Source organism: Gopherus evgoodei, chromosome 10 (genome assembly GCF_007399415.2).
Source record: "Gopherus evgoodei ecotype Sinaloan lineage chromosome 10, rGopEvg1_v1.p, whole genome shotgun sequence".
Taxonomy (NCBI): domain Eukaryota; kingdom Metazoa; phylum Chordata; order Testudines; family Testudinidae; genus Gopherus; species Gopherus evgoodei.
The window spans coordinates 2,409,703-2,435,097 of record NC_044331.1 but is presented as its reverse complement, the minus strand read 5'-3'; the positions used below and the strand labels follow the sequence as shown (position 1 = coordinate 2,435,097).

General features: G+C 40.2%; 1 protein-coding gene across 3 annotated transcripts in view; it reads left to right on the top strand.

Moving 5' to 3' along the window:
- SPG11 (SPG11 vesicle trafficking associated, spatacsin) overlaps positions 1–25,395 on the top strand; it is an 85,355-nt gene that overhangs the window by 37,389 nt on the left and 22,571 nt on the right. For 2 of the 3 annotated variants that reach the window (XM_030578538.1, XM_030578540.1), the window contains exons 24-40: positions 226–385; positions 2,574–2,846; positions 3,114–3,314; positions 3,650–3,757; positions 6,095–6,257; positions 6,718–6,932; positions 7,364–8,111; positions 9,373–9,515; positions 11,149–11,347; positions 12,181–12,318; positions 15,426–15,559; positions 16,267–16,374; positions 17,034–17,202; positions 18,091–18,179; positions 18,817–18,972; positions 20,827–20,978; positions 22,460–23,596. In XM_030578538.1, the coding sequence (XP_030434398.1) occupies positions 226–385; positions 2,574–2,846; positions 3,114–3,314; positions 3,650–3,757; positions 6,095–6,257; positions 6,718–6,932; positions 7,364–8,111; positions 9,373–9,515; positions 11,149–11,347; positions 12,181–12,318; positions 15,426–15,559; positions 16,267–16,374; positions 17,034–17,202; positions 18,091–18,179; positions 18,817–18,972; positions 20,827–20,978; positions 22,460–22,640 (3,337 nt within the window). In that variant the 3' untranslated portion in view covers positions 22,641–23,596. Of the gene's footprint in view, positions 1–225; positions 386–2,573; positions 2,847–3,113; positions 3,315–3,649; positions 3,758–6,094; positions 6,258–6,717; positions 6,933–7,363; positions 8,112–9,372; positions 9,516–11,148; positions 11,348–12,180; positions 12,319–15,425; positions 15,560–16,266; positions 16,375–17,033; positions 17,203–18,090; positions 18,180–18,816; positions 18,973–20,826; positions 20,979–22,459; positions 23,597–25,395 lie in introns of those variants that run through there. The other variant, XM_030578539.1, reaches the window with a different exon arrangement.

Here is a 25,395-nt window from a genome sequence, read left to right as displayed (position 1 = left end):
GAAAATTTGGAATGTGGATGGGCAAAGAATGTAGGGTTAGGCTCCCAAGATCAAATCTGATCCAGTCCCTACTGAAATCTCAGGAAGGGAATCTTGATTCATTACAATTGGAAGACCTGCCTGCATCTGTAGCTGTTAAATACAGGAAGATGAAAGGACAATTACTACTTAAATAATTAAAAGTGTACACTTTTTTTTAGTTAAAATTCTTTCATTTCTATACAGAACATCCAGTGACTCTAGAAGACAGTGGTCTTTGGTGATGCAGTTCTGTAAGCTCCATGATATCAAACTGAGTACATCTTACCTAAAGGAATGCGCTAGATCCAACGACTGGCTGCAGTTCATCATCCAGACCCAGATGTACAGCTACCAAATAGATGAGGTGAGCTACTGTTTAATTTAAAAATGACAAGAGACATTTTAAACAACAGGCATTGTAATTGGTGTAGTCTTTGTTTTTAAGATTTTTTTAAAGCACATCTCTCTTTAAAGAAACAACATCAAAATTAAATCTAGTCAGTTTAATGATGTTAGAAATTGTTTCAGGCTCTTAAATTGCCCAGAAATCTCCCTATCATTTTTTTTGTTTTTACGGTCACATTTTCTTGTTTTTTGCATAATATTTTTCTGTCCTTCCTGTTGCTATGTGAAAAGCTGACACAAAAAAGAGCAGAAGGCTTTACAGCAGAAGCAGTAATGACTATACACAAAGTACTGTCAAATACACATGAATAATTGGTAAAATATAAGTTTTTATTCTAGTCTTTTAATTATATTAGCATGAGGAGTTAATTTCTATCAGTAGTAGGTATAGCTGAACCTCACAGTTACGAACACCAGAGTTATGAACTGACCAGTCAACCACACACCTCATTTGGAATCAGAAGTACACAATCAAGCAGCAGCAGACCCCCCCAAAAAAAGCAAATGCAGTACAGTGCTGTGTTAAATGTAAACTACTAAAAAAAAAAGGGAAAGTTTAAAAAAAAATTTGACAAGGCAAAGAAACAGTTTCTATGAATTTCATTTAAATTAGGATGGGGAAAAGCAGCATTTTTCTTCTGCACAGTAAAGTTTCAAAGCTGCATTAAGTCAATATTCAGTTGTAAACTTTTGGAAGAACAACCACATAATGTTTTGTTCAGTGTTTTGAATATTTCAGAGTTCGAACCAACTCCATTCTCAAGGGAACTCTGGGGTTCTACTGTATAACATTTTCAGACAGAAGTGCCTTAATTTGAGTGTCCTTTGCAGTGAGCTGGATTCATAAATACCTGTCCAAATAGGACTTAATTCAGTTTTAGTTTTACTTATGGCTGTGGTATGTTCATCCTGAATTTTTAGGTTTAGTTCATTTTTTAAAATTAAATGTTTCAGTTACTATTTCTGTATTGGAGATATGTTAATATTTGCAGCGGTCTCATTTGTATTAATAAAATAAATGTTTTGTTTCACAGATAGAATGATTAATTAATGGTATTGTCGGGGTGCAGATATTTATGCTGTAATCATATTATGTGTTTTGGGAGAGTTTCATAAGTCTTCCACTTTTACCGTGCAACATAATCTTTAAAAACACCTGATCTAGGTAAAGTCTTGGACAAGTAGGTGATCACTCGTTAAATGGGACCTAAAAAAAGTCAGGCTTAGAATTTGTATTTATTAAGCTAAAAAGCTTCTCCAGAAGACCAGAGTCTCCCTTCTAAGAAACAGCTGTGAACTGCAAATACACTTCAATTATGGACTAGTTTAAAATAAAATCAAGGTATTAAAATATATTCACATACCCAGTTTAACTATCTGTTGTATAATCAGCATAGTAACTGGGAAGGTTAAATTGATATAGCCAGAACTTCTGAAATATTCATAAATATATTTGCAATTGTTACTGTCTGTAGAAGACACATACTGTAGAATTTTTCAGTCTTGTTACACTATGTACATTATACAGTGTTGCTGTGGTAGTCTTTGGCAGCCCACATGTATAATAAGAACCACTGTAGGTAACTCCCATTGAAATTGGTGCGATTTGAACACGCATATCTGGCACAGTCGGCCCCGAAGGTATCTTTTCACAAATACTAGCATATTGTCTCTTATACAAACAATTCCAGGCTGGAATTTTCAAAGAAGCCTAAGAGAGCTAGGCTCTCAAATTGTGTTGCCAGTGGGGAGCTTAATTTAGGCTTCTTTGAAAATCTTACCCTGAAAGTTTTCAGAGTAGAAAAATATAAGTAAGTGTGCATTCACCTGCAAATAAACCTCAGGTAGCAACTCAGTGAAAAATTCCTTTCCACGATATACCGTCTATGCCAGGGATGTCATTGGGGCTGAAAAGGAGTGTATGTTTTATGTAAAGGGAGAAATTTCAATATTTTATTGTGATACTGTGCATTTCTAGAACATTTTCATCTGTAGATCTCCAGCAATATACCTTGTAAAATAGGTTTGATAAAATGTCTTCTGTGTTTACTTTTATTTCAAGTACACAACAGCTCCGCTCCTCCTCCTCCCCCCCCTTGCTCTCTGAAAGTTTTCTGTATGTAAATGCCTTTGATTATCTTTTCTAGGTCATTTCCATTCTTCAAGATTTCACTCCCATTTTGCAAGATCATTTGATGCTGGCCTTTGAGAACTTGCAGCGCTCTTGCTGTGATACAGGGAATCATCACATCAACCACACCAGTTCACTCAAGACTGAACACAGGCAGAGCGAACATACAAGTGATCTCTTTCAAATTCTGTTGTGCTGTCAAGAAAGTCCTAACCCTGGGTGCTATCTTTTGGCTGAAGGAGTGAGGCACCATGCTCCCTTCTTGAGTGTCTTAGCAGCCTGTTTTCAGGTAAGAATCATTCAAAAGTGTTTCTCTTTTAGAGGTGTGATGTAATACAAGGAAAAATCTACACATCTGAGACAATTCAGAAAATTATTTCACATACTTATGTCAGAGGGGAAATATGTACGTTGTATACACCAAGTATTCCTCAATTATCAAAATAATTTGATTAGTATGACCTGTCATGACACATTTCATGTAGTGTTTGACAGCTCTCTAGCTAGATTACTAAGCAATAAGAGAATGTCTCTGACTTTCCTGTCTATTTGGCAGGATGCCAACATTATTCACTGTCTCTGTGTTTGGATCATTACCTCTGTGGATAATGTTACTGCTGCTGAAGCAACAAACCATATTCAAGGCTCAGTAGAAAATCATAAATGGGATCTTCATGACCTTTCTATCATCTGGAAGATGTTTTTAAGAAGACAAAAAAGTAAAACTCTTATGAATGGTTTCCAGCTCTTTCTTAAGGTGATGACTTACATAGGTATTTTTAGCCTATATTTTTTTCTGAGTGTTTAGATCTCCTGTACTAGAGATTCTCTTATTTACATAGAGGAGGCTTTCCACCCTGTCTTTCAAGTTATTTGCAAGCTAATCCACTGTGCTACTTAGCCCTATGAGAAAGTATTAGACTTGGAAAATAAACAGTTACAAACTTGCAAATAATTTGTCAGGTTTATATACCTTTTTGTAAACAACAAACCGAGACAACCATTGTTCTTACACCGATTGATACAAACTTTCCATTTATTAGACAAATATACTTTCAGTGGAGTTTTGTAACCTTTTTGTTATCTTTAAAGGATTCCCCTTTATTACATATGCTGGAGATGTATGAACTGTGCATGGACTACAAAAAATACAATGAAGCCAAAACCAAACTCCACAACTTCCAGACAAGTCTTGCAAATGTAAGCAGATGTTTTGTAAATGTCTTTGCTTAGATGTCATCATATTACAGTTTCATGTTTTCTGATGCCATAGGCTAAAACAAAAAAATAAGAGTTTTCTTAACATAATTTAGGAGATGATTTTGGAGTAATAGGTGTCCAACAAGTCCTCCATCATTTCTACTTGGTGGAAACCCTGAATTTTGGAGTAAAAAGGAGCCAGTTGCTTGAATAAACTACACGCACTTCTAAATCAGTACATTTTAATTATTTAAGGCCAGATTGTGATACCCTAATTCACAAGAAGTAGTATCTTACTCCATGAGCAATCCCGTTGACTTCAGTGGGATTATATGACGATCCTTAGGGTGCCCAGGACTGAGAGTCACCTTGTTACCTGCCTGCTGTCAGTAAGAGGGAGACCTGCTTGTGCTTCAGTGGGTTTCACCTCCCTGATACTTCCAGCCTGTTAATCACCCAAGCAACCTGGTCTGACTTATGCCAGTCCTTACTTTGACTTGCAGGTTAACAGCAGGTGCACTCACAGTAATACCAAGTCTGCTATCCCCAGGTGAACAGTGCAGACACCTGCTTGAATGATTCTACTCAAGATAATCTCTTTGTAAAATACCACAGCACTGAGACATATTTAAGTGAAAACAATCATAAGTTTATTATTAAAGATCAAGATTTTAGGGATAATAGTAAGGATAACGGAAACATATATAAAACAAAATTATAGCATGATTCCTGGAAGCTGAATTTAACAGGCTAACTGTTAGTCTAAATAAGTTTATCTCAACCAAAATATCTTTAACAGCATTTCAACCAAGCCTGGTTGAGATCCTATTTTCCTGAATGTAATTGCACTGCCCGATTACTTCCTAGCTGCAGGATAAAGGGATGTCTTCCTGGCCTTCCTCCTAATATTTCCCAAAGTTCATGGTCTGTACTTCAGAGTCAGGATGACCCCCACCCCCTGGCCATTTATTCTATTGTACTGCTTTCCTGCTGGGTTCCCATCCCCCACTGACTTTGTATGTAAATAACTTCCTGTAGTGTTAATTTACCGTGCTTAATTTACATGCAGACTAAGAGAGACAGGTGAATAAACATCCATTGTCAGGGAAAAAGCTGTTTGCCACGTCTGCCTTCACGGGGACTTAGGAACGTCCTTGTTTTGCATACATACATGAGTCCTTACACAAGAGTTGTTTTCACAATGATATTAATGACCAGCATGATTCTGGCTTTTATTTAAGACCTCACTTGAAATTCTTTGGTGAACGTGAATGTACACATCAGGATATTCTTGTAACCCCCCCTTGCTAGTAGTCATTGAAGGGTTCTTAGGGTCACAGATTCCTTATGGTGTAAGGTACTGTTTGTGGTGAGTAATGGTGTCTCATTCTCCAGGCCTTAGTAAATAGCATTAATTCTAGTAATAAAGTGAAAATGATGGTGCTGATAAGGTGGTAACTTTCAGAGACAATCTTCTTGGGCTAAACAGTTGCTCTTGAATATATTGGCTGCTTTCTGAAAAATGGAAGTTTTCCAAAGGGGCTGCAAGATCACCTTGGTGCAGCAATCTCAAAGACCACATTGACTTATTCTTTGAAAACGAAGTTACACCTAAGCAACCCCATTAAGGCCCTGATTCAGCAATTGGTGTCAGTGTGACTGAAGCATGTGTAAATGTTGAGCACATGCTCAAGTCCTTTGCTAGATCAGCAACTACCTGGGGACAGAATTTGGCTCACAAGTTGCTGAGACTCAAATTCATAGAGGGAATATTTGGAATCATGTCTTTACTTGTTTTCTTTACATTGTCAGAGCTAGACATACAACAACTACTCCTGCTCTCCCCTCTATATCTCTTTATTCTTCCAGTTTTCTTGGTTTCCTGAACTAACATTTCATGTCCCTAGTGTTGATTGTTTTTCTTCTTGTAACTCAACTCAAGTCAAGGCTAGGTCCGTTTCCTTTTTCTACTCAGAGCATCATGTTGTGACCCCATGTAGTGGGTATGTATATAAAGCAATGGGGTACATCAGGGCTAATGAAGGTTTTTTTCCTACCTATCCATGATCTTTCCAACATTTTATCTACTCAACTGATACAGATTTTCAGGGGAAATTACCAGAAATCTTGTCTATAAGCACAGAAAGTGAACTATTTCCAGATTAAAATCAAGATATTGGTGATGTTGCAACACTTTTTTTTAGAGCCATATCTTGTATATTAGAATTGGTATTGTCTAGTTTTCAGTGTGACCTCATCTGACTAGAAACAAGTTGTATTTATATTCACTGCAGAATATGCTTGTAAGAAACTTACAAATCCTTTTTATTTAAACAGCTTAAAATTGCAGATAAGCCAACACCTTCAGTAATGTCAGTGCCATGGCTGGAGTCACAGGCATTCTTTCTTCTTGAATTGATGATGCAGCAATGTAGAACACAGTATGAATTAGGAAAACTCTTACAGCTCTTTGCAGATACAGATAAACTTCTACCTGATGGTAAGGACAGTTTTTTATATGAGATGGTCTGGTTGCTTTAACAACTTCAAAATGTATTAGAATGATTAAAAAAATCTAACCCTGTGAGAAGTGTACTTTAAAAATTACAGGTTCTGCACTAATCTTGTACTGTAGCTTGGGTTATGTTACTATTTATTTTTATGGAAAGAGGAAAACATGATAAACTTTTATTGTAAATCTGCAGGTAGTATTGTACTATAATGTGAAGGAATTTCTGAAGGCAGCCGGTGTGAAACTAGTGAGAAGTGTATTGAAAATGAACAGAAATGTTCCAGTTTTAAACTGAAAATGCATTGTGATCATATGAAAACTTCAGTATGTTAAACATATACATATACTCCATTCCCCACAGGCTTACATGTTGTTGAAAATGTGTATCAGTGACTTCTTCAATTAAAGAATAGCTGCCTTAATATTTGTACTCTCTCTTCGGAAACAGGCCCAGATGTGAAGAAACTATGTGCACTCAGTCAGATTTTGAAGGATTCATCTATAGCTATTAATCGCTCTATCCTGACCAGTTATGACACAGAACATTTTCAGAATGAATGCAGATCAATTCTAGAGCAGCTGCAAGAGAGAGGATTGTTCTCACTGGCAAGGAAGGTTGCTGAATTAGCTGAACTGCCTGTGGACAGTGTGGTTATCCAAGAGGTATAGTATAGTTATCTAATGTTGTTTTTTTGCTTAAAGTAAAATGTTTACACAGTCAAGTTTCTTTTCTGGTTGTTAAGCTTCCATACATCTGATAGTATCAATAGTGTTACTTTTCACCAACATGAGGATGCCATCCAGAAGGACCTAGAAATGGCATGGGTAAATTGCCTTAATTTGAAATATTAATTCAGTTTATCTGCTAGTCATCTGAACGTTCAGAATGCTGTGCTAAACAAAACAGTGACATTTTATTACTTGCTGGATCATTCTATTATTTGTATTTGTCCAGCAAAATAGTTGTGCCTAGTACTTTACAGACTGGGACTATAATTCAATATTCTAGTGTTCTAATATTGGTGCATATTTATTCAGGAAATGAGAATTGTTTCAGTAGGATAAGTCCTTTACGGCTTTTATGAATTTTGCAGGTACTTCAAGATTTACATCTTTTAAAGCGCATTGGACAGTGGCATCAAAAACAAACTAGAATTGACTTCTGGAAAAAATGTCATGATAGTTTTATGAAAAATTCCATCTCCAACAAAGCAGCATCTGACTTTTTCTTAGCTCAGGCAAACATAGTGTCTGAATCTTCAGCTGATGAGAAGGTAAATAACATTATGGAGAAACATCTGCTGCTTACCTTGGCTGGCCATTGGCTGGCACAGAGTGACTCTGTGGCACTGGACAAATTAGAAGAAATAGAGAAACAGATCTGGCTTTGTTGCATTGCACAACAAACCTTAAATAGAGATGATGGATTGTTCAAATCAAGATTTTCTCACCAGGTTTCAGTGAGTGGTGAACTTTCCTTTGATAACTTAGCTAAGGAGTTTTCATTTTCAAAGCTAACTGCTCTGAATACATCAAAATATTTACAACTTGATGGTCTTGCATTCCAAGATATGTCTGAAAACATGCTGGGTAAAGCTGAGGTAGAATCGCTTAGCTTTCTGATTGGTCGTCTTCTAGATGAAGGAAGCATACATGAAGCCAGCCGTGTTTGCCAGTATTTTCACTTTTATAGCAGAGATGTTTCATTGGTATTGCACTGCAGAGCACTGGCCTCTGGGGAAGCTGATCTAAACAATTTACACCCAGACGTTCGCGCTATTCTTCTAGTGGGAGATACAGCAGATGAGAAAGACACACCTCAGTCCAGAAGATTACAGAGCAGTAAGTAATCCTAGCAGTCATAGAATCATAGAATATCAGGGTTGGAAGAGACCTCAGGAGGTCATCTAGTCCAACCCCCTGCTCAAAGCAGGACCAATTCCCAACTAAATCATCCCAGCCAGGGCTTTGTCAAGCCTGACCTTAAAAACCTCTAAGTGAGCTGCAGACATTTGACAAGTTGTCAGATTTCTATAGATTCCTCCTTGTGTAACAAAATTAATTTCCCCAGAAATTCTGGGGGATTTCTAACAGCCCATACTGAGCATATATACTTCAGGCAAGATTATTCTATAAACAATCTCATGTCATCCCTTGAATATCCATTCTTAATAGATTTGCAGTTTTCTTTAGCCAAAGTGCTACAAACAGCAGAATGCTAATCTACATTCCTGCTTTTGGAGTACAAATTTTAGATTAGCTTGAATGTAGTTTATAGTGCTGCAGAGTGGGGAAGATTTTTTTAATAATACATTTTTTATTAGTACATTTTTCCCAATATTTGCATGTTATAAGGGAACATTGTTTTCTATTAATAGTGCAAAAAATAGTGATAACATCTTATGTTATGTGTGTGTGCGCGCGCGCGTGCGCAATCTTAGAAAAAATAATTCTATCAGCGAGAACCAGAATGTTTCTTGCTAGAACTAAATGTATTAATCCCATTTTGAGACTGCAGAAAGATAGCTGAACACTGGGCTGCTTTATATACTCGTATTCAGATGGTTTTAAGAATTTCACAACTGATGTTGTATTTGATAATACTGTGTTGTGTGGTGGATTTTTAATGATGCTCATCTCCTAAAACATCGTTAAGGTCAGGGCTGGCTTTAGGCCAATTCCCCCAAATCAAGCCCCATGCCTCAGAGGGCCCCGTGCCCTAAAGAAGCGCCTAACTTTTTAATTTTTACTCACCCGGCGGCGCTCCGGGTCTTGGGCAACATTTAAGCTGCAGGTCCTTCAGTGTTGGGGAAGACCTGGAACGAGTGAAGGACCCATTGCTGAAGTGCCATCAAAAGACCTCGATCGCCACCGGGTATGCAAATCAGGCCCCACACTTCCTAAAGCCAGCCCTGATTACGGTAACTCTCCCATTCCTCACAAATACTGTGAGTTCAGTTTTTAAAGATTGAAAAACTATAGCACATAATGTTTGCACTGATTCCTGGAGTTTTATTCTAGGTGTGAGCCTTTGTTTTTACAAGCCTGACCAGTGTGCTTTTTCCTTTGAGATGCACGTTTTCAGTATTCACTTTGCTTCCAGCCTCAAGCATAGAAAATTGGTCACATGTCCTGGCTCCATCCCCAGATGATCTGGTTATTAGCAGTCTGAGGACTCTAATAGATGAGTGTGTTCATGGGAGGAACTACTGCAGACAAGTCCTCTGTTTGTACGAGCTTTCCAAGGTATGTGTCTGGCAACATTTACCAGAACTATCATGTCGCTTGTCTCAGGCCAGCCCACAGAGTTATGGAGACTACAGCTATTGTGAGGTCACAAATTCCTGAACACTTTTGGGCGCTGAAACGAAAAATATGGGGGCTATTTATCAAATGGTAACATGGCCCACTACTTGGACAAATCTTCCATACGATCAAGTATTGAAATGAACAAAACCCTTCTGATCTGTCATCTTATTTCACTAAGCCAAATTCCTACCTATGTCTCTTTAATTGGCCTATTTTATAATGTGCTAAGAATAAACTGTTTTAGTCATTTTGATACTTTAAGTCTAAAAATTATGTGTTGCCTTCAGAAGGCCTAACATCAATTTCAAACCTGAGTGGAGGGCTGCAGCAGAGATACAGCACAGAGGTATTCTGCAAACCCTCCGTTCTGTAGCAACTGTCTACTACAGGGATGTTTGCAGGTGGGCCCTGCAGATCCGCTTGGCTAACCCCAGGTATGGCAAAACTAGTGGGCTACATCCGCTGCTGCTCCTCTTCTTCATGGCCTTCCTGTGTGGCTGTAGCCCAGCTGCCCAGGTTGGGCAGAGGATTCTGCTCCAGACATTCTTTGTCCCTTCCCCAAGATTTGCCCCTTAGTTTTGGAACATAGCATTTGCACTGCTGAATCAAACCAGCAGCATATCTAGTCTAGTATCCTGGACACATCAGTGTCTACTTCTTGTTTCTGAGGAGCTAGCTGTCTTTACATGTAGTATTCTTTTTAAGCTGGAATTTGCATCTTTTGCATTGAGGCTTTGGGATTATTTGGCGGTGAGAAGGTAAGTCTGATCAGTGAACACTGTGGAATGATCTTTAGTAAAACAAGAAAATTCTAGCTTGTGAAAGCATTTTTTATCTGTTTTGATATAGTCCCCAATTAAGAAACAGAACAGCTATACAGCACACATGTAACTTAAAGCAGAAAGTTAAACATGCATTAAAATGCTTTCTTGTATCAAACCCTTAGTAGTTAACATACACAAATCAATGCAATATTGATTTGTACAAAGATGGGTTAGACCAGGGGTGGCCAACCTGAGCCTGAGAAGGAGCCAGAATTTGCCAATGTGCATTGCCAAAGAGCCCCAGTAATACGTCAGCAGCCCCCCATCAGCTCCCACACCCCCCCCCCGCTCCCAGTGTCTCCCGCCCACTGGCAGCCCCACCAATCAGCACCTCCCAATCAACTGTTTTGTGGTGTGCAGGAGGCTCTGTGGGGGAGGAGCGAGGGCACTGCAGGCTCGGGGGAGGCGGGGGGAAGGGGTGGAGTGGGGGCAGTGCCTGTGGCAGAGCCAGGGGTTGAGCAGTGACCCCCCCACCCCCCCGGCACGCTGGAAAGTTGGCGCCTGTAGCTCCAGCCCCGGAGTCGGTGCCTGTACAAGGAGCCGCATATTAACTTCTGAAGAGCCACATGTGGCTCCGGAGCCACAGGCTGACCACCCCTGGGTTAGACCTACATCTGCTTTTTTACACACAATTTTGAATAATCTTGTTTGTTTTCAATATGATAGAGCTTTGTTGGTGAATACCTGCTCTGTCCGGTGCATTTTTCTCTATGTAGCATTTTTAAAATGTGCTGTACGCTTCTTAGGAACTGAATTGCTCCTACGGTGAAATATCAGCCCATGATTCTGAAAAGGTGCTTCGAGCGATCCTTTCATCCCAGCAGCCTGACAGATGCAAGAAAGCTCAGGTGTTCATCACAACACAGGGTCTCCGGTCTGAAACTGTGGCAGAACTTGTGGCTGAAGAAATCATGCAGGAGTTACTGGTATCTTCTGAAAGGAAAGGTGATGATGGTGGTTTATTGTGTGTTTCACCTCTGCATGCATCTGATGTCCTTTTTAAAAACTTTTTGGTTTGTAAAGCGTGTGTGTGTGTGTGTGTGTGTGTGTGTGTGTGTGTGTGTGTGTGTGTGTGTGTGTGTGTGTTTGAAAAACACTTGCTGACAGTGTATATGTGGTAACTATAGTATTCAGTGTTTGTGCAATACTTTGAAACTGTAAAGCTCTATTCATGTATTAAGTGTTGTTAGCTGTTTACCTTGTTGTATCCAGTGCTTTGTTGCTTTAATGAAGGTTCTTATAAACAAGACTTTTAATAGCAAAAAATGTGCTGTTTTTGTTTTTAAATAACAAGTCATGGCCTTAGTAACTCCAGCCATCCAACTTGTGAGCGAGACTCCTCCATTAATTTCTTACAAAGGCAAGAACGGGAGAGTGGCCTGGTATTTTAAAGATTTTTGTATTTTTTTAATGGCAAAATAAATAATATTTTGCTCAAATAATGTGAATTGGTTTGAATTGTTTTCTATACTTGGTTTGGCTTTTTTCAGCTGTGACAAAGTCAGTGTATTTTTAGATAAGAAACAACCAGTCTCCGCTGTAACAAACAATATAGCCATGCAGTGGGTTTGTATTGGATTGATCGGCAAAACAAAAATGTGTGACTTTTAGACATAAATGATTGGACTAAAAGGGCCCTCTTGGGATCATATCATTCCGGCCTCTGCATCAGGCAGGAAGAGGATACACTATGTTTTCCATAAACGTAGGCTTACCTTTCCTCTAAGAACAATTAGCGTTCGTGACATAACTGTCTGTGTGTCTCATTGTATGCACAGGGCAAAAGCAGATTGTGAACCCAGCTAATGAGACTCAAGCATTCCTAGAGTTGGCCAAATTGTGCAAGGATCATACACTGGTTGGCATGAAGTTATTGGATAAAATTTCATCTGTACCTCGTGGAGAACTATCTTGCAGTAAGTAAATAGTAAATAATACTATATGTAACTAGCATTTTAATAACATTGACTATTTTGGGCTCTGTATCACATCATGAAGTGTTTGGAGCACTTGAGCACATTCTCAAAACTTGGCTTTCTGTTTTTAAAAATCTAAGAAAAAAAGCGGTGGGGGGGGGGGTTGGCGGCAGGGTAGGGGCGTAATTAGCTGGATTCTATTGTAACACACTTTCAACCCGTAACTTTTACCAAGATTTTGTTTCTGAATAAAGCTCTTTTCAGGCTGTAGATTATTCCAACATACTAGAGATGATCTGAATGGAGACTTTCCGGTTGCACCTGTGTTAATGTTGGTAAGCTTTGGGACAGAGAACTCTCACTAAAACCCTGTCCTTATCCTGTTTCTCAGAGTGACATGTTCAGTATTTACAAAGGACCTTACTTAGCCACTGCTGGCTGCCTGCCAAAAGTATCCCGGTTACATTTTGTAAGCGTAATTAGACCATGTCCACGAATGGACAGCTATACAACAGGAGTGAAGTTTTGGCCAAAGACGGCCTATAAATATTTAACAAAGAAATATGTAAAATACCACGCTGTTAAATCACCTTCCTAAGAATTTGGCCAGAAGACTTTTCTAAATCCATCCACAAAACTTTAAATAACTTATTGATTTGAGATTTCCAAGCTATCAGTACAAGAACTTCTCTTCAGTCTTAGAGAGAATAGGGAATTCCTGTATGGATGCCCCAGGTACTTATGCTTTGATCTATTTCTTGTGAATACATTTTGAAATTTCTCTTTAATAATTTTTAGGGTTTTTAGAAAAAAAAAATCAGTAATTTAAAGATCCAGACAGTTTTCCATTTCAATATAATCTTTCATTCGTCGCTTTTATCCCACTGGACTTGCACTGTCACCCAACCTTAACTTTGCCCCCTTATTTTGTTCTGTTATGAAGATATGATGTAGGACAAATGCTGTTTTCATATACTGATTATTAAACTTTAAAAGGGGAAGTCCCAGGGAATATTCAATTATGCCAGAGTTCTCTAGCTTTTCCCATTGTAATTTCTGGGTATTGGAGTAGAATAACATTTTTATGAATGGAATGGGAACCAGTGATTAGTCTGATGTTCTGAAATGTGTTGATTACATGGTGGTTAAGGTTTTTGTAACTTATGATGCACCTTGCAGGTATTTGTCATTTCTGTTGTGTAGTAGCTAACATATTTTAGGATGAGTGATAATGTTGAGTGTGTGTTTATTTGTATTGTGGTCGTGCCTAGGAGGTGTCATGGAGCAGGATCTCATTGGTCTGGGTGGTGGTATGGTGTATTAAAACTGATTCTCTAGAGGAAGAAGAACTGCATAGTATGCTGGTCATTTCCCGTTTTAACTTTTTGAACACGGTTTTGCACACCTTGAGGGCGACAGAGTAATTCCAGTGTAATGATAATGGATAAGCAAAATAGCTTCCCATTTCCTTTTCTGTCGGTGCCTGGGAGCTTTCTTACCTCTTCTCTTCCTTGGGGAGAGCATCTCTTCCCCAGCCACCTGTTTATATCCCTGCTCCCAGTCCATGGATAGTTTCAGATGCGACAGTGAAGGGCACTGTCGCACAAGCCTGGATATGTGCAGAAAATCTTATCTCCTCCCTTCCCCTGCCCCACAACGTTTAATAATGTAAAACACCAAGCGTTCTGCTTCCAGACCCAGCCCATTAATCAGCCAAATGTGAATCTTTCATCTGTGCTCTTGTAAAATAGTTTATCTGCAAACATACATTTAATCCATTTTCAATTGTGGATGAGTGAACTTGTTCCATATCAGATCCCACCTGGATATCACATATATGAATGGTCTTTTCAAACCAAGATGCAAAACTTTGGACCTTAGTGTGGAAAAATGGACTTATTGCTCCAGTATCCTCTCATGGCTGGGCATGATATAGCAGATCTTTTTTCATCTACCACCCCCTGCCACTCCGGTCTTTCTGTGGTCTCTCTTCTCCTGACCTGACCCTTCAGAAGTCTCCTGTTCTGCAGTGTCAATGTCCCACTTGACAAGTCATTGATAGAATGTCTTCCGTTCCCCTAGGGCTCCTCTTCTGTTCCACCCAGAGAAGTGGCCTCACGGCTCCTCTGGAGACTTCTTACCAAACTCAAAAGCAAAACACAAACTACAATGGAAGCAACTTCTTCCCCCTCCCTTGCGCTTACATTTTTAATCCATCCTGGGTCCCTCCCCCGACTCTCCATTCTTCTGCAGCATGCTGACTCTCAGGAGTTACCTCCTGGGGGTCTCGTCTGTACTCTGGATCCTTCATTCCTGTCTATCCCAAGGCTGTCTGCCTATCAGTTGGCCTCCTCTCAGGCCCACTTCAGGAGTCTCCTTCACCCTGATGCGCTCTCCCATCAGGACCTTTCCGAGGATGTAAACACCCTCCTGAAGCTCCTCGTCAGCTGAATGCCTCCCTGAGTTTTTTCTCTGTAGGCCTAGGTCCTGCCCTTATGTCAGAGCTCATCACTCAAAGATGCTTCACCTTGGTGGTTTCTGTGTCTCTCTTCAGGGTCCATTCTGTACTGCTCAGAGACGGACTGCAGTTATTTCCTTCTCTCTCTGTAGCCATCTCCTACTCTGAGTTTCCTGTCTTTATAGAAACTATTCAGCTTCCCCTGCTGGGACTCATCTTTCATTGGGCCTTAGCAACCCTCCAGGTGTAACCATGTGGTGTTAATTGGCCTCAGGCCCACACTAACACTTTCATCCCCTGTGTGGGGTAGACCCCATCACACTTACCTTTTTAAATTGAGAACTGACCTGGCATGATGGTGGCTGGTGTATACATTGTGCATTTGTTAAGCGGTCTCCTTTCCTTGTAAGGATTATATTCATGCTGCAGAGAATAATCCAAAGGATCAGATTCTAGCACCAACTGGAAAACCACACTGAATGTGTGCCGTTACAGAAGCTGTCATGGGCTAGATGCCTCCAATTCACTTGTAGCGCTTGTAACTTTAAAATGATAAATTATCTGCCAAGTTAGCACCGATTTCAACAGAGATGCAATGATTAACTTGCTCAGCTTGTTAACTGAACCACCACATTTTCTCATTCTCTAGCTACAGAGCTGCTGATTTTGGCCCATAATTGCTTTAGTCTGACATGTCACATGGAAGGAATTATTCGAGTCCTGCAAACTGCTCGACTTCTCACGGAGGAACACTTGGCCCCCAGTGAGGAGTACGGTCTTGTGGTATGTGTCCATCACCATATTGTGCGAACCACACTCTGTACACAGCTCTCCATGCAATGGTAGCAAACCAGATGAGCATGTGGACTAGATGGCTCATGGAATTGGAATGCAAAGCTTTTACCTCTAGGTCACTGGTCTTTGCCCAGCCTACATGTATAGATACCAAAGGTTGTTACCTTTGTGATGTGTGTTCTGTGGCCTGATGATCATAGCTGCTCATGGCCACGTTTCCACATCACAAAAGGATCACCATAGTAGTTGGTTTGAAAAATTGATGAGGCTGTGGCAGAATGGAGGGGTAGGGAGCATGCAATGTCTTGGTTTTGGAATTTCAAGGTTTCTCAGACACTGTTTTGTGAAATGCAATGATCCACATTACCAAGCTATCCTGCATCTTCTATTGCTGCTTAGTAAAGGCCCCAGCAGACTTGAGACGTGCCTGCTTAGTGACATGAGATGTCATTCCAAGTTGGAATTAGTGTAAGGGACTGGAAAGCTCACTGCATGGATTGCACTTGATGGAAAGCTTTACTTTTGGGGTCTCGTTATTTGGGCTGTTGATCATTTGCCTTTTAAAACAAAACAAAAAAAAAGAAAATTTTCAATTTTTAAGAAAGGGGAACAAACTAACCCTAATATACACGGCTGCCTCTTTGTGAGATAAGATTTTCCGTCATCCACTGGTCTTTATGCCATTCTCTCTAAAGGTCCGACTCCTTACTGGTATTGGAAGATATAATGAAATGACGTACATATTCGATCTGCTGCATGAGAAGCATTACTTTGAAGTGCTCATGAGAAAAAAGTTAGACCCGGTAGGTGTAAAAAACAAAACAAAAAAAACCCCACTAATGTGTGTGTGAGAGTGAGTGAGTGAGAAAACAGATACCTTCGCTGCCAATACATTATCTGGGGAGTTTAATAATTTCTGAGTATTAGGACTGAAATCTCACTCTACAAAGTGAATGTCTTTAGATGGTTGATGAATACAAATCACAATTTTAAATGAAATACTTTACCGTGTTTTCTTCTTTCATGCATATAGTTATTAAGAGACTCATATGGTTACTTTAACGGCGTAGATTGTCTCATGATGTCCTGGACACAGTAAAAATCAGTGTAGGAGGGAAGGAAAACAGCTATTTCTCACAACTCCAGTACTAGAAATTTGGAGGACACTATGTATTTTGTGCTGGGTTGGACTCTTTTTGTGTTTTACATGACCGACACTCTGTTACAGAGTGCTGACTTACAATTAAACGTACAAAAATATGGAGGCTGGCAGATGTTAACAATTCTGTTAAGTATGTAATTAGGAGTCTGCTATTCTCAGTGATACTTTAATCATAGTCCCATTATGTGTTGAAATGTTTCAGGGGCAGCTTAAGGTGGCGTGGATTTGATTTTCCTTGCAAGTTCTCTAATAAAGTGCAAATCTCTGAATACCTGTTCTGATGCCCTTTCTCCTAACTAGAGCGGAACTCTGAAGACAGCTCTGCTAGATTACATAAAGCGCTGTCGGCCAGGGGACAGTGAAAAGCACAATATGATAGCCCTGTGCTTTAGCATGTGTCGAGAAATTGGAGAGAATCATGAGGCAGCTGCTTGTATACAGCTTAAGCTCATTGAATCTCAACCATGGGGTGAGTAGGAATTATGGAACCACGACTAAGTGTGTTTGAATATAGCGTCTCGTACAAGCGTGTTGCATCGCTGTGCATCATCAAAAAATGGCTTAATTTAAAATCTTTTGTAAATTAAGGGCATTTTTTCTGTTGGCTGTATTGTTGTGTAAGTGAGAGGTGGCTGGTAAGCACAGTTCCAGTTGCCTTTCCTGCTGACCTGCACGTAAAAATGGAAAAATCCATGGCCATCAGCAGGGTACACTGAATGGCCCAATTAGCCAGGCTCAGAGGTATTATTTGGTTGCTCTTCCTTTCCAGCAAGTTGTGGCATTCCTGGGTTTTGTGCCAGTGGAACACCCCATTAGCACCACTAACCAGGCGTGTCCCAGTGTGTTCAGACATGATGCAGTTTTCAAAATATTTTCTACCTTTGTGGGTAGATACTTTTGCCAGCTTAAGCTTCCAGTGATTGCATGTAGCTCCGATGTCATAGTGAATGGAGCATGTCAGAGTGTCACTGTGGAACAAGGCCCAGTGATGTAAAGGGATCTAAAACACTTGAGTTCTGCTGAGTGCTTTCTTTAACCTGCTTTGTTGAGGGCAGTCTACACACATGACAAAAGCAAATGAATATTTTGTATTTGTTTTCAAATCACCTTTAAAACTCCTGATTAGATTCTTGTAATTGCTTGCAATTCTGTACGCAGCAGAGCAGCATTTCTTATGCTTTCTGCAGAGTTAGGGCATGAGATTCTTTCTAAGATATTTTGGTATGTTGCTGCCTTCTGAAATGTCGGTAGACAGAAATTTTCAAATATGAATTACGAAAGTGTTTGTTGCATATTGTCTGCTGCTGCAGCTGTAAAAACCAGGAGTGCTTGCTTTAAAGTTCTTTTTCCATTTCAGAAGAGTCTCTCAAAGATGTGCCCAACTTAAAGAAACTGTTGATGAAAGCTCTGACACTCTTTATTGATGCAGCCGAAAGTTATTCTAAGGTAAATTGAGATGGAATCTGAACTTTGAAAAGTATTAATTATCAGCATTGGCCAAGTAAGGCTGAGAGATGGATTAAGGCTGAATAGCAGGAAGAGCTTCCCTGGGAGTGATGCTCAGAGACCCATCCTGGTTGGAGAGGAAAAGGTGCTTTTGAAGCAGCCACTGGTGATGTGCCCCACTGCAGTGCCAGGGGAAGAGAGATCCCTCTGACAGAGCCTAATACCTGAGCCTGCTTATCCACGTGACCACTGAATCAAAGAGTAATTTATTGCTCCCTGCTCAGCTTTAATATCTGGGATTCAATTTAGAAGCTTTCATCTCATGGGAAGGAGAGAATCAGTTGGCTTTGGTGCTGAGCTAACACTTTTAACTTGGGGTGAGGGAAAGTAGAAGAGTGTTAAAGGTGTGATCAAAGACTGGCCTCCATGTTACAATAAAAGTGAGTTGCTGAGTGGGGCTTCATATATACGTTCATTGAAAGTGATTAATCAAAGAAACTGCAGTGATTTACAAGACAAAATACTAACATAGGTCTGAAGCCTCCAGAGCTGTGCTTGGGAACATGTACCACAGATTCCCTATAGAAACGCTACTCCAGAGCTTGGTTTTGCTTTTCTGTTTCGACTCTTTAATTAGGATTCCTGTGTCCGCCAGTCCTTGCGCTGCAACCGGTTGACAAAGCTGATAACTCTCCAGCTTCATTTTCTGAATGCCAATCAGAGCATGATGCTGATTAACCTGAACAGACAGAACCTGATGGATTGCATCATGTCCTTGCCCAGATTCTACCAGGTATGGTGACTGAGTAAGGGATGCTGCCTCAGTTTCACTCACCACAGCATTATAAAGGCTCACAAGGTGAAATGCTGCTCCCCGGGTTGAGAATAGAAAATATGTTTGAGAATAAAGACAGCTGGTGGCAGTGGCCATGTTACAGGTAGGTGGCAGCACCTGCAGCCCCAGCAGTGTGGGAAGCCAATGGGAAAAGGCATTTTACTTCTCAGCTTCTGTAATTCACTCAAGGCAAGAAGGTCCTCAGACAGAAAGAAGGACTTTTTAAAGAGAACAAATAGCCCTTCAACGCCAGAGATGGACCCTCCCTCCAACAGCAAGTTGAAGTGAGAATATTCTGGCCTCTTTGGCTTTCAGAGTTAAAGGAGATGAATTCTCCAGACAAAATATGTTCTCCAGTTGTGTGTCCTGTCCTTCCTTCCCCCTCTCACCATGTTCTTAAAGAAATGTTAGGAGACCTGCCACTCCGTGTTTATGTGTTAGCTACAAAAGGATCTCTCAGAACTTGGTGACTGGGCAACAAAATGGCAGATGAAATTCAGTGTTGATAAATGCAAAGTAATGCACATTGGAAAACATAATCCCAACTATACATATTAAATGATGAGGTCTAAATTGGCTGTTAGCACTCAAGGAAGAGATCTTGGAGTCATTGTGGATAGTTCTCTGAAAACAGCCACTCATTGTGCAGTGGCAGGCAAAAAAGCAAACAGAATGTTTGGAATCATTAAGAAAGGGATAGATAGTAAGACAGAAAATATCATATTGCCTGTTATAAATCGATGGTATGCCCACATCTTGAATACCGCATGCAAATGTGGTCGCCCTTTCTCAAAAAAGATATGTTGGAACTGGAGAAGGTTCAGAAAGGACAACAAAAATGATTAGGGGTGTGGAACGGCTGCCATATGAGGAGAGATTAATAAGAGTGGGACTTTTCAGCCTGGAAAAGAGATGAATAAGGGGGGATATGACAGAGTTCTATAAAATCATGACTGGTGTGGAGAAAGTGAATAAGGAAGTGTTATTTACTCGTTCTCATAACACAAGAACTAGGGGTCACCAAATAAAATTAATAGGCAGCAGGTTTAAAGCAAACAAAAGGAAGTATTTTTTCACCCAACACACAGCCAATATATGGAACTCCTCGTCAGAGGATGTTGTGAAAGCCAAGTCTGTAACAGGGTTCAAAAAAGAACTAGATAAGTTCATGGAGGACAGATCCATCAATGGCTATTAGCCAGGATCGGCAGGGCTGTCCCCTTAGCCTCTGTTTGCCAGAAGCTGGGAATGGATGACAGGGGATGGATCACTTGATGGTTACCTGTTCTGTTCATTCCCTCTGGGACATCTGGCACTGGCCACTGTCGGAAGACAGGATACTGGGCTAAATGGACCTTTGGTCTGACCCAGTCTGGCCGTTCTTATTTTAATGTTTGAACGTGTTTATATGATAATCTTCTGGGTCTATTACAAATTCCTGCCTTCCCCTTTCTCTCCTCTCAGGTCCCCAAACTGCTCCAAATTCCCTTTAACTTCAGTAAGAACAGAATCTTCTAGCCTTGAATTTCCCCCCATTCTCAAGTTTCTTCTTCCCTGTCCATCATACCTACTCCACAGCCCTCTGTTTATCTATAGTTTCACACTGAGCCTTCCATTCCTCCTTAAAAGAATGGCCTTGAGACAACAGTGTAAGAGCTGAGCCAGAGAGGCCATGGCAGTCTGCACCTGAAATGCTTGAGTACTGCCGAAGTGCAAACAAAAGCAGGCAAAATCACATGGCTGGAAAGCTTCATCAGTTAAACCAGCTTGTGGCCCATCCTAGTCAGTAATTCTGGCATGTTCTCCTTCTAGGCTGCTATCGTGGCTGAGGCTTATGACTTTGTTCCAGACTGGGCTGAAGTTCTGTATCAACAAGTGATTATAAAGGGTGACTTCAACTACCTGGAAGAATTTAAGCAACAAAGGTTACTCAAATCTAATGTGTTTGAGGAGATTGCGAAGAAGTAAGTATTTCTGCAACCCTGCCTGGCTATGCCTTTTGGCTTTCTGGCAAGTGACTTCAAAGAGAGTGGTTTGATTTGTATTTGCTTATAGAGTACAAGTCATCTGGCTCGGTGTCTGTACAGTACCCTGCTTGGGAAGAGCAAAGTTCAGGAGGAATTCTTACCCCTTATCTCCAATCTTAAGCATGTTGTGTTGTGGAGACCATGTGGCTGGCCCTCTGGAGCACTGTAAAGTAACCTGCCTGCCTTTCTAAGAGCAGCAGTGCTAGGTTGGGCTCTGAGGTAACTCTCTTTGCTCTGCCTTCCTTGCCAAGTGTCATGGTGGAAGGAGATCTGGGAACGTTGAAGTGTAAAATGGTGATCCCAAGGGAGTGGCATGGAGATCCCCTGAGTACTAGCTGTAGTTGAGTTTTGTTGTTCTCTCACATGACCTTCTCTCAAGATAGTAGATACACTGTTTCAATAATTGTGCTATTTGCAGGCCAGTGTGAAAACAGGTTTATATTAATTCATCAATGTTTAAAGTCAATTCATAACAGAGATCACTTGTTTTTATACGTACAAAACTAGAGTTTTTGTTGAGGTAAAAAATTATTTCCTGAGTGAAACTAGTTACAGTGTTGTTCTTACTTTAATTGATCTCGCAAACGTAAGAAATTAGCAGCTAATTCTTCCGTTGCATAGTCATAAGGAGAAGTTACTGTAATGCCATCAAATTAAATGTTTCAATCATCTCTCACATACTCAGCTCAAATCTTGATCCTTGTACCTTCTCACTGACTTCACGTACAAGCTGGCAGACTCCAGCCCAATCTATAACTCCTATCTGTAAAATTATAACTATCCAGAGGTGGTGTGAGAGTTAGAGTGACTGACATGCACACAAAGTAATTGCTGTGGAGGGGAAGGAGGATTGTGTGGCTAGCACAGGCGGTCAGGACACTTGGATTCTATTGCCAGCTCTGTCATAGACAATGCTGTAAAAGCACCTTGGCTGAGTAACTACCCTACGTTATTGCCGCCACCTCTCTTGGGTTCCCTAAGCCTTGTTCTGTTGGCCCTTTAGTGAATCATGTACAGAATTAAATTCAGTGCTCCTGGTGGCAGGGTTCATGGTGCTATTTACTACATTGGGAGGCACTTCGCATTCGATAGCACCTGGTGTGCTCTCAGCCATTTAGTGTGGTGGAGAGAACTTCCTGCAGAGCTCCGAACTCTTTAAAACCTAGTCCGATTTTTTTCTTTAACAAATGTCTAGCTTTAAAATAATCTTTGCAGAAGAGTACGGAGAAGCAAAACACAAATCCTTTCCGAGAAAGGTCTGTTCCACTCCACAAGTTCTCTGCCCCTCACTCCACAGCCTGCATTTTTCTTTAGATATCAGACTTCTTCGCATCTCGTGTGATAATCTTCAGCTTTGTCAATCTTATTTGTGAGCTCGCCCTTTCTCCCCTTTTAATAAACACGAAATTCTGTCTCAGGGTCAAACAGCAGCAGCCTACTGAGACGGCTCAGAAAAATCTGAAGACTTTACTGACCTACTGTGAAGACATCTACATGTACTACAAACTGGCTTATGATAACAAGTTCTATGATGTGGTAAATATGCTTTTGAAGGACGCGCAGACTGGCTGTTGTCTAAAGGATATGCTGGCAAATTAGATTCCTATGGCTTGTACCGTGATTTAAGAAAAACAGAAAAATCTTACTTTAATCCAGCTCCTGGTCACTTGTTTAACTCAGTATATGCTGCAAGGTGCCTTAAAAAATATTGGTTTCAGTATGTGAAATTTACCATAAAATCCCAGCACTGTTTTGAACGTCCCTGAAATGCAGAGACGATTAACCCAAAGTTGTTTTGGACAATAAACAATTCTTAATATTTAAATCAGAGTTTTGTAAAAGCCTGCTTGGTGGGCCTAGAAGATGGTGCTCTGGCTAGCTGGGGTTTCAGCCAGACCTTAGTCTAAAATGTCTTTGGCTAATTTAGGGGCATGGATTACTGGCTTCAGCAGGAATTACATTCAAGCCTCCTTAGTCAGTTCTTGGTTTTTAATTTTGCAGCAGTAAGATCCTCAGCATTGATGTGAGTTGTACTTACAGTAACAAACTGAACATCAGATCAAATATTTATCTGCTTAAAATAGGCTAATGTTCTGCAGACCATACAGGACCACTAGTGCTGGTAGAATACTTGAAACATTCATATTAAAAAGTCTCTTGCCTATTTTTCCAAAATCTTCAGCGGAACCAGTTTGCCTAGGATACTCCTCTAGTGCTTTTTACAAATGAGATTATTTTTACCTGCCCACTGTAAGATTTAAAGGAATACCATAATAGTCAATGACAAGAATGGACTACCTCAGTATTCACAATCAGCTCCCTACTTAACAGGATTAAGATGTTGGTATGTGCTTTTAGAGTACACTCTTCTACCACCAGTGAAATAAAGGAGAATTTGCTACATGAAAGTATGTGGGGGTGCACACAGAGTACCAAATTGTTTAACATTCACCCTATACAATTTGTTTTGTTTGCTTCTATATTTGTATTATAAAATCTTTAAAGCCTCTAGCATAAGTACTGATTGGCTGGGAATAAACCTCTTTACAGCTGTATGCATTTTGGAAACTATTGCTTAAATACTAGTTCCTAATCTTCGTGTCTTACATGCAAAAGTAAATCACCACTGCCTGCTTTGGGGTGGGGGCATGTGCACTAGTTAACTGTTTAAGGCAAACTTATTCAGAAGTTTTTGGAAAATGGGGGGAAATCTGTTTCCAGTTTTCTGAATAGTTCCAGAGCTAGCTGGAAAGTGTAAAATCTAGACATTTATTGTCAGAACACTTAAGGGAATGATTTCTGGACAAGTTCTGTCTGCAGTACTGTCAGTGGTGTTCCCAGGTGGTGGCCTATCACTGTAGCAGGAATAGCAAATATAATAATTGGGCTTGGGTGTCTATCAACAGGCTATTTAAGAATGATCCATCCATCAGGAAAAGCATCTCTGATCTTTGTGACACTGGTGTGTAGGGGAGTGGAAGGGCCTAAGTATCCCTATTGCACTGCTCTGTCGCAATGGAACTAGTGCAACTCAGTTGAAATGAAGGGCTGGAGTTTCATGCTTTGCTTCCTCACCACTGGCTAAGAACATCTTCAGCAGAAAGCTGCTCAATCTCACAGAAGTACTTTGAGCACAGAACTGCCTTACTTTTTCAGACAGGCCTCAGGTAGGGTTAAGTTAAATGTTCAGTATGACTCAAATGCTATTTACCTTTGGCCATACCAGTGTATTTTAAAAGCAAAGGCTGATTTCTGGAGTTGGGTGTGTTGGTTAGAAGTTTTGTGTTACACACACTTCAGAAACAGGAAAAATTGTCCAACTGTAGCAAACAGCTTTTCCTTAAGCTGCCAAGAACATCGAGTAGCATAGTCACCTTCAGCAGTGTTCACATACTGCAAGCTTCAGACAATTTTGTCTTAAGGTGCTAGGATAATGCATTTTTGTATGATTAAGATTCTGGTAATTTGCTCCTTATTTGACTGTCCTACCAGATATTGACTATTGGAGTTCCATATTTCTTGGTAGTTAATATCAGCTGAAGATTCTTTACCTAGTCAGTCCATAATATAAGGATTAGAGGCTCTTGCATCTAATTGGATAATAAGATTATCTGGAAGGTGCTGTGTACTTTACAGCAAGCTGGAACTGAGTTTCACAGCTGCTTCCACTCTTAAATTAAAAAATGGAGGTTTAATAGAGTTATGAAAACTGAATTTATTAGAGGAACAGTCAGGGACTAGTTACATATCTATGTACATCTATAGCTGTTTGCAGAATTGAGGCTTGTTAGACATGGTGCAGTTTTGTTTGGAATAAGCACAGCTGGCTCTTTCTGCTAATGTGGTCTTCACAGCTGACAACTAAATTTTATCTTTAAGAAACATCCCACTTAGATAAGTGGAGTGAGTGACTGCACTTCATTTTGGGCTGTTAGTCTGCACTTGGTTCACATTTTCAAGTTTATTTTAATAATAAAGGCTACAAAATAACTTGAACATTGATTCCTAAAGCACCATTCTTCAATTCCACCCCCCAGGCAGCTGAATTTCACTTCACACATACATCACTGAAAGACTTTTTTTGAGCAACAAAGTAGTATTGGGGTTAGGGAGTACCACGGGTAGAATGAAGAAGCTACCAGCCAATCAGTCTCTTCCAGGTAAAATATTTTTTCATAGAAAAAGCAACATAGTGAGGATTTATTATGCCTGTTAGCCAAAACATGTTTTAAAGAAGGTCCTGTCAGATCAGGGCTACATCTTTAAAGTGATACTGTATAGTCACAAGGTAAACAAAACCACCACCCCATACATTAGAAACTGGCTGCCAAAAAGACCAAGAGCAAGACCATTA